The sequence below is a fragment of the Citrus clementina genome, unplaced genomic scaffold, assembly GCF_000493195.1.
Source record: "Citrus clementina cultivar Clemenules unplaced genomic scaffold, Citrus_clementina_v1.0 scaffold_1, whole genome shotgun sequence".
Lineage (NCBI taxonomy): Eukaryota > Viridiplantae > Streptophyta > Magnoliopsida > Sapindales > Rutaceae > Citrus > Citrus x clementina.
The window spans coordinates 17396833-17410008 of record NW_006263303.1 but is presented as its reverse complement, the minus strand read 5'-3'; the positions used below and the strand labels follow the sequence as shown (position 1 = coordinate 17410008).

The 13176-nt window shown below is 34.7% G+C and overlaps 1 protein-coding gene across 1 annotated transcript; it reads right to left on the bottom strand.

The window, feature by feature from the left end:
• Positions 1–5924: 5924 nt before the first annotated feature.
• Positions 5925–12131, bottom strand: LOC18054094 (probable bifunctional methylthioribulose-1-phosphate dehydratase/enolase-phosphatase E1). Its single transcript, XM_024178405.1, has 12 exons — positions 11744–12131; positions 11025–11161; positions 10192–10287; positions 9532–9651; positions 9014–9103; positions 8256–8438; positions 7903–8058; positions 7618–7767; positions 7439–7540; positions 6905–7014; positions 6707–6825; positions 5925–6336 (listed from the first exon to the last, which is right to left on the bottom strand). Exons 1-12 carry the CDS (start codon positions 11967–11969, stop codon positions 6245–6247), a joined length of 1581 nt encoding a protein of 526 aa, XP_024034173.1. The 5' UTR covers positions 11970–12131; the 3' UTR covers positions 5925–6244.
• Positions 12132–13176: the final 1045 nt, after the last annotated feature.

Below are 13176 nucleotides of genomic sequence, written 5' to 3'. Positions count from 1 at the left end.
TAATCCTCAAATATGTCTTCCATGTCCCTGCCCTAAAATGCAACCTGATTTCTGTTAGCAAAATCACACGTGATAATCATTGTGTTGCTAATTTCTTGTCTTCTTCTTATTAATTTCAGGACTTATCATCAGGGAAGACGATTGGCAGTGCTAGGATTCATGATGGTCTTTATTACTTTGACGATGATCACTCAAAGAGTTAACAATTTTTTTTTGTTTGGTGTTGCTTTTACATTTGCTTATAGTACTAATGAAATAATGTTATGGCATCATAGGTTTGGCCATCCCAATTTTTTATATCTAAAACGTCTATTTCCGTCTTTGTTTGATAATAAAAATCTTGTTTCTTTTGAGTGTAAAATTTTCCAATTAGGTAAACATACTCGCATGTCCTTTCCTCCAAAGGTTTACATTCCTTCCACTCCGTTCTCTTTGATCCACAGTGACATATGGGGACCTTCAAAAATTACAACTTGCCATGGCAAAAGATGGTTTTTTACATTTATTGACGATCACACCCAGATTACATGGGTTTATCTCCTACATAACAAATTTGAAGCCAGTCGCATATTCAAAGTTTTTCACAAGATGATTCAAACTCAATTTCAAACCCAAATTCATGTTCTAAGAACTAACAACGGAAAATAATATTTTAGTTCCATTCTTGGTGATTATTTGTTAGAAAATGGAATTCAACATCAAAGCTCTTGTGTTGATACTCCACAACAAAATGGAGTATCGAAAAGAAAAAATCATCATTTGTTAGGGTAGGACTCTCATGTTTACCATGCATATCCCAAAGTACTCGTGGGGGGATGATATCCTCACTACTACCTACCTCATAAATCGTATGGCCAGTCATCCTATCAATTTTGAAACCCCATTGTTTGTTCTTTCAAAAAACTACGCACATGTCTCTAAGTCGAATACACTTCCATTAAGAATTTTTGGTTGCACAGCATTTGTCCATATTCATGACCATAATAAAAGTAAACTTGACCCTCGGGCAATCAAAACTGTTTTCATTGGTTATTCTCCAACCCAAAAAGGATATCGGTGTTACTATCCAAAAACTAAAACAAACATAGATTTCTTGTGATGTCACAGTCTTTGAAAATACACCATATTTTTCTCCAACTTCGCTTCAGGGGGAGAAATGGGATGAAACTTGCTGTTCTTGGGATATCCATGACCTGCCTTTACTTGATAGTAAGTTGGATACCGTTGTCTCTATTCCTGAGTCAACTAAAATAAGTTTTTTGTAATTGATCCAATTTCACTAGTATTGGAAACAAGAGGAGATTCAACACTTTCAATATCTAAACAGCCGGAATTGCAAGTCTACTCTAGAAGGAAAAAATCTCAAGCAAATAAAGAAATCATGAATCCTACTCACAGTCACGAGGATGAACCGATGGTAGAGTCTCATTCACCAAACGAGTCAGGTAAATTCAGTCTTATTCCTGATCTAGATATGCCAATAACATTAAGAAAAAATGTTAAATCTTGCACTCATCACCCCATTTCTAAATTCATATCTTACTCAAATCTGTCTCCTTCACTCTATGATTTGACCTTGAGTTTGTCTAGTGTTTTGATTCCTAGATCAATTGAAGAGGCCCTAACTATTCCCTAGTAGAAAGCTGCTGGTCTTGAAGAAATGCACGCCTTTAGACAGAATAATACGTGGAGCCTGGTGGAGTTGCCACAAGGAAAAAATACAGTGGGTTGTAAATGGGTATTCACAGTCAAATATAAGGTTGATGGTTCAATTGAAAGACACAAAGCACATCTAGTGGCCAAGGGCTTTATTCAAACATACAAGATTTACTACACTGAGACCTTTGCTCCTGTTGCCAAACTCAACACTATCCGAATTCTTCTATCTTTGGCTGTAAACTCTGATTGACCTCTACATCAACTTGATATAAAAAATGCTTTTCTAAATGGTGAGTTTGAGGAGGAAGTTTTTATGTGTCAACCTCCAGGATTTGAAGAAAACCTAGGGAGTCACAGTGTTTATAAACTCAACAAGTCCCTTTATGGTCTGAAGCAGTATCCACGGGCTTGGTTCGACAGATTCTCCAAAGTTATCAAGGAATTTGGCTATGGCCAGGGACAAGCTGATCACACATTGTTTGTTAAGCATGTTGAAAAAGAAAAAAATTACTATTCTTATAGTGTATGTTGATGATATCATTGTCACTGGAAATGATAACAAAGAAGTAGAAAAAGTCAAGCAGATGATGGCAAAGGAATTTGAAGTTAAAGACTTTGGAACACTAAGATATTTTCTAGGAATGGAAGTTGTAAGGAGTAAGAAGGGGATCTTTGTCTCTCAAAGAAAATATACTTTAAATTTGTTGGAAGAAACTGGCATGGTGGGATGCAAGCCGAGTAAGACTCCAGTTGAACTTGGTAACAAAGGAAAAATGCTTGAAAGAGGTCCGGTCGATAAAGGACAATATCAACGCCTAGTTGGAAAGCTCATCTATCTCTCACATACAAGACCGAATATTGCCTTTGCAGTGAGTTTAGTAAGTCAACATATGCACAGACCATGCCAAGGTCATTTGTATGCAGTATATAGAATCCTGAGATACTTGAAGCGAACACCTAGAAAATGCTTGTTTTTTGCAAAGACCAATGATTGAAAAGTGAAGGCATTCACAGATGTTGATTGGTCTGGATCAATTAATGATCGTAAATCAACATCTGGTTATTGCACATTGCTATGGGGAAATCTGGTGACTTGGCGTAGCAAAAAACAATCAGTGGTTGCTAGAAGTAGTGCGGAAGCCGAGTTTAGAGCTATGGCACATGGAGTTTGTGAGCTTATCTGGATAAGAAGGGTGTTGAAGGAATTAAAGATTGGATTTGAAGAACATATGCTACTCTATTGTGATAATAAGTTAGCAATTAGTATAGCTCACAATCATGTTCATCATGATAGGACCAAACATGTGGAGGTTGATCGACATTTCATTAAAGAAAAGCTTGATGGAAACATTATCAAGCTTGAATATGTGCCTACATCTCACCAACTCGCTGATATCCTCACAAAAGGACTCTCAGAACAAACTCATGAGTTTCCTAAAGGCAAGGTTGGTCTCATCAACATCGATAGCCAAGCTTGAGGGGGAGGGTGGATGAAATCATAATTATACATAATTAGAATTGTATATATTAGGATCTATATTATTTAGCAAGATTTGTTTCCTTAAATAGGTTTACTGATTTGTTTCCTTAGAATTAGATTTCTAGCTGTTATAGCTATGATTTTGTGGGATTTGATTTATTCCCCTGTAATATATTTAAACAGGAGTAATTCTCATCAATAAAACATACATAAATTATTCATCCTAGTCTGTGTAATTACATTAACCATTAATTATCCGTAAGTAATTTTACTTAAGAAGAGAACAGAGTATAAGAAAATTCTAATTTTGATTCTTTTGTCTAATCTTTATTAGAATATAATTATTTCAAGAAGAGCTTTTGAAAACACTTTATTACATAAATTAAGTTTTAATAAAGAGTAACCATGCGTTTAAGAAACTTATATTTTAAATGGGATGTCACAAATCATGACTTCATAGGGTACAATTTATTTTTATTTTTTCAGAGGATAGTTTATAAAGAGAAATTAAATTAAGGTGAAGTAAAAAAATTAAAATTCTTTCCTGATCTATTTTAAGATCTCCTGTGCTCTTCTAAAAATCTTGTGCCATGATAACTCGAAAAAACAAAATGATTGAAGTTCGAGATATAATTAATAAAGGGTATAAAGCTCCAATATATTTAAGTTAACATATTATATCTTAGTTTATATAATTTAATTCGAATGAAAGAATATAATAGTGAAGAGGTCAATTTGACAATTTCTTGATCAAGTAGTATGTATCGTCTTATTAATGACTAGCTTGTAGCTAGCAAATGTAATGTTTATTAATCGAGTCAAAATAAAACAGTAAAAAGGGTGCAAACTGCGCAATGGAGAAAAACAAATAACCACGGTAATACTCTAGACAAATCTTACGTCAACAAAGTACAAGAGAAATACTGAGTTTGTAAGGGGTGATCAACACCTTAATTGGCCAGATGCATTTTAAGGTGTATTGACGCCCCAAAAACAAAATTATGTGGGTCTTGTTAAGGCCTAAAGAGGATAACATCTTGTCAGGTCTGAGTTAGGTCATAATAGACGGTATCAGAGCGGCTTCGTGTGTCCTCTTAAACGATGGTGAGACAAACCTCAGCAATGACTCTCTCTTGAACGATGGTGAGGCAAACCTCAACAAGGATGTTGAGTCCCTAAGGGGAGTGTATGTAGCACCCTGAGCAAATCACATGTCGAGAGATGCTATGTTTGTAAGGGATGATCCGCACGAGATAGATGTTTGGTTTGTGAGAGATAATCCACACTTTAATTGACAAAGACGTGTTTGGGAGTGTGTGGTCACTCCAGAAACAAAAACCGTGCAGGTCTTGTTAAGTCTCAAAGCAGACAAATTTGGCACATCTAGCTTGGATCATAACAGCTACAAAATGGTGCAAGTCTTATTAAGGTTTAAAGCGGACAATATCTTGTCACGTCTGACTTGGATCATGACAGCCGTTGTTGGAGCTGCTATTAGTGGGCTTCTTGCGTGTGAAGTGATCCTATATATAGTTCACGATGGTTGAAGTAGCGTTGGAGTATAGATAAAAGCTATAAAGATTACAAAGCTACAATTTTCAAATAGTGTTGGAATATATTCATCAATCTTATATATGCAAGTCATTTTCAACTGATTAAGTGCATTATATTCAATACCAATTAGCTTGTTAATTTCTGATGAAGACTCTCTAAGTCATGGAGGTTTTGGTGTGGTAATCAAAATAAAAGATCGGTTTTAACATGAAATGGATATATTTATATATCTCTGACTTATGAAATGATTTAATATGGTAAAATAAATAATGATCAAATATGGTAAAATCTCCAGTACGAAGTAGTTTATATAGGCCAGGATGAATTAGTTAACGTAAAAAGTGGATTTCGAATACCAAAGAGCATTATTCATGTTCAAGTAAGTTTTTAACAACACAATTGTGACTGCGACAACTGTCTGGGGTCCGGTAATTTCTTAGTCCTCAATTGGTGCTTTTGGATTCAGGAGTCACTCTTACTTTTAGGGTAAACTGAAGATTGTAGTAGAGGATACACACCAAAAAAAAGAAAACCACCATTCAATTCATGAGGTTCACCAAGTGGAATTCGTAACTCTCTGGGTGAGGAGATTCGGTGATGTTCCAAGCATTAGCAATGACATCTTTTATATTTTGACATTAAGCTTCCAAAGTTAAAATTATTTCAAAATTTGTGGAAACTGTTTTAGGCAGAAGCTTCCTTTGGCAACTAAGGAATGGTACCAAAACATAGTTTCCTCCAACAGTTGAATTCATGTTTAGTCTCAACATTGCCGAAAAAGTTCTACAACAAAGTTGAAGAGGGTGGCATTGTTATGAAAGCCAAAAGCTTCTGCTTTTGTGATCAAAGGCATTTTGGCTACACTTAATGGTGAGACTAGTAGTACACTTCTACAGACAGATTTGGTCATATTGGCTACAGGTTCTGGGTGATAAGAAACTCAAAGACACTTTTGTGTCCCAAACTTTTCAAGATTACATAGCAGGCCCCAAGCTCGCCAAATGAAACACTGACACACTGCAGGTAATTAGCAGATTATTGATATTATCTTAACTTATAAAAGTAATACAAAAGCTGTGTTTGTACATTTTTTTTTGTATTTTGCTGCCAAAGTCTTAAATAGACAAGCAAAGACGTGGGTTTTTCTTGTCACAATTGATTGGCTGCCGAAGTCTCTACCTCATACCCACTACTTCTGAATCTCAAAATTGTTTTTCTGAAAAATGTTGAATTCTAGAAAAGCAATTAATAGGATTCATATTTCATGGGAGTAACACTTGCTAAAGTTTAAGAGAAATTCACACACTCAAGGTATCAGCAAAAGATATTTCCACCCAATATGCACAAAACGGAATAGGATCCTCTCCTGATATATGATCAGATCAGGAGAGGACCCTGATCCGCACAAAACATATTCGAGGAACCCTTGACTCTTTTAAAATATCTTATGAGACTAAAAGAGAGAGTTCACAACAAGAGTAATCACATTATATCTTCTTATAGTTTAACTACACATATCTCATTTGAAATGATTATGGAAGATTTCTGCTTTTAGATTTCCGCGAAAGAATTGATTGTCTTGAAGCCATGGTTCTCTGGAAGAGGTCCATTTCCTGGCCGGATAGAAATTACCACCTCCAAACCTAAATGATCGAACAAAACCGAAATAAATATCAACATCTGAGTGATAAAATGAACATGAAACTACCTTCTCTCTGAGGACTAAAGCTAGAAGTTCATAGGGATTGCAAAAGTACCCTAAAGTGGAAAAGAAAGGCTGCTTTCATGACAGCATTATGTAAGACTGTTTTCAAAATGGTTGCTTACATGATAGGAACGACTTTTGATAAAGTTTAATTAATATCATGACTCAAAATTCAAAAGGAGGATAAATTAAAAACAGTGCATCTTGACTTCTTAATTATTTAAGTTGCTTAGGTATGCGTACAGTGCAAACCTTTCAATGACTGTGCACCTGCATCCAACCATCTAAAATAACAAATAACTCCTTACCCGCAGCTTTTGCAGCTGTAGCTTCTTGATATACATCTGTCACAAATAAGATCTCGGATGGCTTATCAACTCCCAATGAGTTTGTGATTTCGACATAACTGCGTGTTTCTCTTTTGTTCCTGCAACCAAGATAAGGAGGATTTAGTTTTGCTCAAAAATTAGGAGACAGCAAGAAAGTTAAGAGAAAGAAGTGCCAACCCCACTGCAGTGTCGAAAAAGCCAGATAAATATTTTCTTAAATCCCCATAATTTGAATTTCCAAAAATAAGCCTTTGTGCCAGCCTGCTACCACTGGAATATATGTACACCTGTCACCAAGTAGAGAATAACATTGCTGGTGAAGCTTCTATGCATGCTCAAACACTAAGCACTATCTTGCCAATAGAATTTAAAATGTATTCATGGAATCGTATAACTCTATGGCAAGAAGAATGATGACTGCTTCACGACCTAAAAGCTAAAGCTTTTAGCTTGATCATATCAAGAAAAGTTTTACTGAAAGTGGTCTAAACAGTCTAGAACTGACAGTTAGTTGTATTTATGATATTGGTATATCGTACATGTAACACAAACATTGACATGGTTATGTTAGTAAAAAAAATACCAGAAGCCTTCTGGTAGTATATATCACACAACATTCAACAGAAATAACATGATAGCACACACAAAGAGATGGTAAACACAAAATTGAGAGCCATATCTGCAAGAAAATGAGAAAGAAAAACTAAAAACCTTTGTTCCCAAAGAATGCCACTTTTCAAGGGCTTCTGGTACATCATCAAAAACTTCTCCCTCCAATTCATTACTCTCAAATCCAGTTCTCCATATATGACCCTGCATAAATAATTACCATATATGAAAGCCAAGCTCCACAGCAAAAATATTTTTTCTCTGAATCATATTTTGCTTACTTGCAATTGTTTTAGAGCAGTGATTTTTCGATCTGCCTTTATCATTGCATCCACATTAGCAACTAAAGCTGCTATTACCTCCTCTTTCCCAGCATCACCGGGAGGGATAGGTACAGCACCAGCGACTCCTTGTTTCAGGTCATCTTCAACCTGCAACAAGCATTTTGAAATGATGAGGCAGAAAAGATATGGATATTCCAAAAGAGAATCCAGATATGGATGTTTCACAAGTACTATAATCCACTGAATTTGGTGTTTTTGGTGGGGGTGGGGGGAAGAACTTACTTGAGAGCGCAACAACTTGATATCATCTTGAGTTTCTGGAGTATCATATGTCACAGACAAATGCTTCCCAACATTGTCACGAGCATATGGAAAGAGAACCTCAGAAACAAATGATATGGGAGTGGTAGTCCCTTCAATGTCAAGTACAATGCAACGCTGCAACCATATCAAGAATTAAAAAGTATTTCTGGCAATGTAAAGTATAATTCTAAATTTCTTGAATTGGCCAACCCCAAAGACATGGACAGTCTTCAGAGCCAGTCTGATTTTTACTTCTAGAAGAGAAGAAGAGTTATCGATGAGTCCAAAACCTCGAGAGGCCTCTTAAAAGTTAGAGAAGGTAAAATTCTTACTGGGAATAGGCCAGAACCATAATCTGAGCCTTCAGTCACTGCTTTTGCAGATGTATTTACATTGCCATTGCTTCCTAAACCTAACTTAAAATTACGAGTTGGACCATGGTTTGGAGTAGACCAGTCCAGGCCCAGTTGATGGAGTTTGATAGCAGCATCAAAGAGATAGTGATAACATTCAGCCTGAAGAATATGCAACCAAGTAAGAGAAAGAAAGAATACACATGTTATATTTCTATAAATTTTTTATGGACATGGGAAATCAAGTTACTACTTTCACCATAAAGAATACATCAATAAATATGCTCAAGAAGGTAAGAGGGATGGACTGCTTATGAGGAAGTCAAAACACCTACCATTAGCAATAAAGAAAGCCTTGATCATTCTGAACATTAAATGCCTACACTTTTTAAGAAATTGATGTTTCATGTACGCAAACAAAGCTGTTACAGCCAATGTTCCTTCTAGAAGGGAAGTATTAGAGTATAGAGTTGAACAAGTTAAAAGTACAGAGGCAAGAAGTGGGTAATTATAATACTCAAAGGAATCTTCTCAGTTTTTGGACACACTCAACGAAAAGTTTAATGTGATTATTAACACAGGAAAAGGTTGATGGCCTAACTTTGTCATCTATAGATGAAAGTAAACTTCATAGAAAAACTGACAGAAGGGAAAAAGAAAAATGAACAAATAAAATCCTGGTAAAATTTAGCACAAAAGATCAATTTGCTTCAAATCCATTCATAAATATTGGAAACCTGAGTTTTAGCATTGATCCAGGAGTCTCCCCAAACATATATGCCATGATTACGAACAAGCACAGCTGTTGCTTTTGGATAGGCATCTATCTGGAAAACCAGAAAGGGAAATCCGATCAGTCTATGCAAAGTTTTACATGGAAATGAAGAATATTGTTGGAAAAATAATTAAAAGCAAACCAACTCATAGTGAGGGCAGGTTTCTCTGCGATCAACTAAAGATATTCTCACAGAAGAAACAATCTTATTGACCAGTGAGATGCGCAGACTATATATATTGATATTTGCCCACACATATCAAGTACAATGAGAAAGAAATGTCAGAAAGGTTACTAAGGTAACCATTTATTGTAAAACCAATTGCCTAAGAAGCCATCATAGGATAGGGCCACTGACAGGTTCCAATCCATAGGAAAACTAAACGTCCCTATTTGCAGTGTCATGTAAACTCAATATATAAGATGAGAGATTATTGTTATAATCACGGTGCAGGACTAAATGTAACAAACTAAGCATACCGCTTTAGCAAGAGAATCAGTGAGCTCATTTTCATAAGCTGTGTTCTCTATAATTGGAACAACGAGTTCATCATAGTAACCATGCCCTTTGATTCCTTTTATCATCTCCATGTGAGTTATCTGTAGGTTGCAAAAGGCACAAGCAAATCAAAACATAAAAGAGGCAACATTATGAATTGATGAATGCATTTATGTATGCTAAAGAGTGTAATCACACATCAATTTATGATCTGGTCTCTCCTAGCACAGGAACAGCTCCTTCTTAAGACGCTTAACATCACCATCTTTTTAAGTACTTTATCAGAACCATTAGTTGATTCTTTGGAAATACAGTGATGGCATAAACCTGAGCTGATATCATTGAGATTAATCAGTGTACTACTGAGAAAGTAAAATATGCGTGTCAAAAGTACCATATTCTGGACAATGTCCTCACATATGTGGATAACTCATGCTTTCTAACCCTTTCACAAAGGATTCCACAAGTTCCTCAACAAGACAGTTCATCATCAAAAACAAACCTTGCCAAACAACATCAGAAGGGAAGAGTTGGGGGGGGCATGGATTGTAGGAAAAGAGAACATAAAGATGCTACAATGAAGAAAGGAACATGAGGGGAAAAAATGCAGAAAAAGAAAATAGAAAATTGTACAGACTTACACGAAATTCTTTTGACATTGGATTGATCATTGTCACAAGGCAAGATTCTATGCCATGGCTGTGGATAACAGCCCCTGCATCACGTTTCTCGTATGCCTGGATGACAAAGAAAACAAGTGCTATTGCCACTTTATAAGGAAATTAAATAACCCAAACAGAAATATGAAGAAAGGCTATCCTAATGAAAATAAAGCAACTATAATTGACGAAATACATATTTACTAAGCATACTTCCCATAACTAAGGTCTTTATAAAGATTGAGAAAAAGTCATACACAAACTGGGCATTAAATGATTGTTTTAACTAAACCAGGACAAATACCTATGGTTTAGTCTGCATGTTCTTTTTCTTCTTTTTCCTCACTGAATCACCAATACAAATGCATGGAAGGTAAACGAGGATATTTCAAATGCCTCAAACGAGACAACAACTTAAAGTTACTAGGTTTCTTAACTATTCAAGTAAGTCAAGCAATCATTCGTTAATTGGAGCGCAAAGAAACTGCAGATTAGAGGATTGTGTACGACCATTTAGCATAAACTATTTTTCACTCTAGGATCATGATGATGACGTGTTCATCAAACATCAGATAAAATCAGTGCTCATTTACCATAAATTTTCACACTTCAAGTGAAGGAGGAGCAAAAGGCTTAAACAATAGCTTATGCTCCCATTATTATCACAATAATCAAATACAAATAGGAAACACTAATGTGTGCGCATCAAATTACACCAATAGAATGGCCCTATTCAAGTTTAAATTGCTTTCACAGCAAATCAAGCTTCGTACTGGCCTATTAATATTGAAATGAAGACGAAGATTAACTAATACCTTCATGAAAAGAGGAGCACAATCTGAACACTTGGGAGGCTTATGTGGGTACGGTTTTGGAGATGGTGAAGACAACGTAGTCCCATTTCCAGATAACACATACATGTCCTCTGGTTCCATTCTCTCCTTCTGCACACCTATTCACATGCCAATCCCAACACACAGTGGGATTAAATTGTGTAACAAAAGATTTAAAAAAAGAGGAAATACACATAGAGCTGAATAGACCAAATGGCAAAAGTAAGAATTGAGCTATAGGATTTAACTTATCAAGAACACAGAATGTCAGAATCACACAGCTGGGCTAAAAATAAAGCATACCCAGATATCAAAGACCTACCCAGGTATTAAGTCAAGAAAAGGAAAAACAAAAAAAATAAGATAACGAGGAATGAAGCATGCACAAGTAAAATGGCTCAAAAGAAATACCCAAGAAACCAATCAAATAGCTCAAATGAATACAAGAAATACATAGTAACAGACAAATAACCAAATGAACATCGCTAAGCAATACAAAGTAAATCAAAAATATAAACTTGACCAACTGAAGTTAATTAAAAAAAAAAAAAAACTTTGACTAGCTAAAGTAAATCAAAATACAAACTTTCACCAACCCAACTCTAAAAACACAAAATTGATGCATCAAATAAAAATATACCCAGAAAGCAATACAAGTAAAAGGGTATGAAAAGAGTGAGTAAAGGGTAGAGAGTAGAGACCAGAAGGTGACATGAGGATGAGCTGTTGAGGTTTAGGGATGGAGTCATCATGGACCTTGATGGTGATGCTGCCACCTGTCCCAGAAACCCATCCAAGGGTGTAGAAATGACGGCAGAGCTCTGATATCAACACCCTCGTCTCCTTCACTGCTCTGCCCTCCAAATAAGCCTGCGTATGCGTTGCTGCTGCTGCTCCTCCTCCTCCGTTCACTGCCAACGTTGCCATTTGCTTTGCTCTTGATAGGAAGCTGTTCTCTTTGAGAGCTTTTCCAATTGTAATGACTACTAATGGCAAGTGATTGATGATGAATCTAATTCTGTTTCTGTTCTGTAAAAATATCTTTTTGTTAGAAAAGAGACACTGGTGATTTTTTTGACTGAAACTGTTTGTTTGATTCTGTTAAGGTTTAAAAAAATAAAACAAAAATGCACATTTATTGCGATGAAAGTTATTTTCTGATTGCGGTAACAACGTCCAATCCTTAATCTTTATGATTTACCAAATTATGATAAATGCTGTCCATATGTGTCAAATAGGTCCCTAACCAACAACCATTAACCAAGTCCCATCCAAAAATTTCAGATGATATATTCCAAACCTCTTTGAATTAATTAAATGTATAAATTCAAGTTCAAAATTAATTTTAAAATCACACACATATTTCTTTCATTTATAATTTATAAGCCTAGTTGCTTGACTCGGAATCCATTAAAATAAGGCCTAATATCTAATTTAAAATTTGATCTAGTTTAGTCCAAATGTGTAACTCAATATTAAAAATTGATTTAAATTAAATTTATCACTAAAAATTAAAATAGAAAATATCCAAAATTATGTATTTGCTCTTCAATATATAAGATTTCAGTGTTTTTTAAAAATTTGGTTTCTCAAGGTGCAATCATAAATTTTGCCCGGGCCTGCCTAAGTTACATAGCTGCCCTGTAAATTTATTTTGAGCCCCCTATACTCTATATTATTTACAATTTATTCATAAGTATTATAAAACTTTTTGAATTTTAAAATTTCGTAACACCCCTTGTACTCTGTTTTATTTTATTGAAACTCCAGAGTACTAATTCACCCCCTATAATTTTAAATTCCCAAAACAACCTCTATTTAATTAAAAAATATAATAATTATTAAATGAATTATAATTATAATAAAATAATAATTTTATTATAATTATAAATATAAATATAATTTTTTGTTAAATTGTTAATGATAATAATTAACGATAATTATTATTAATAATTAATTTTTGAATAATAATAACAATAAAAATAATTAAAATAAAAAAATAATAACTATGATAAAAATCAATTAATTATTTTTATTGTTATTATTATTCAAAAATTAATTATTAATAAAATAAAAAAATAATAACTATGATAAAAATCAATTAAAGATTTTATAGTAATTTGTTACAATTTAA

Bases quoted from the DNA above. Each gene is read 5' to 3' on its own strand.
- LOC18054094 (XM_024178405.1), bottom strand. From the start codon at position 11,969: ATGGCAACGTTGGCAGTGAACGGAGGAGGAGGAGCAGCAGCAGCAACG. The intron at 7,541-7,617 runs GTAAGCAAAATA...TTATTTATGCAG, and splicing joins CTGCTCTAAAACAATTGCAA to GGTCATATATGGAGAACTGG. The intron at 7,015-7,438 runs GTTTTTAGTTTT...ACTTGGTGACAG, and splicing joins GGCATTCTTTGGGAACAAAG to GTGTACATATATTCCAGTGG.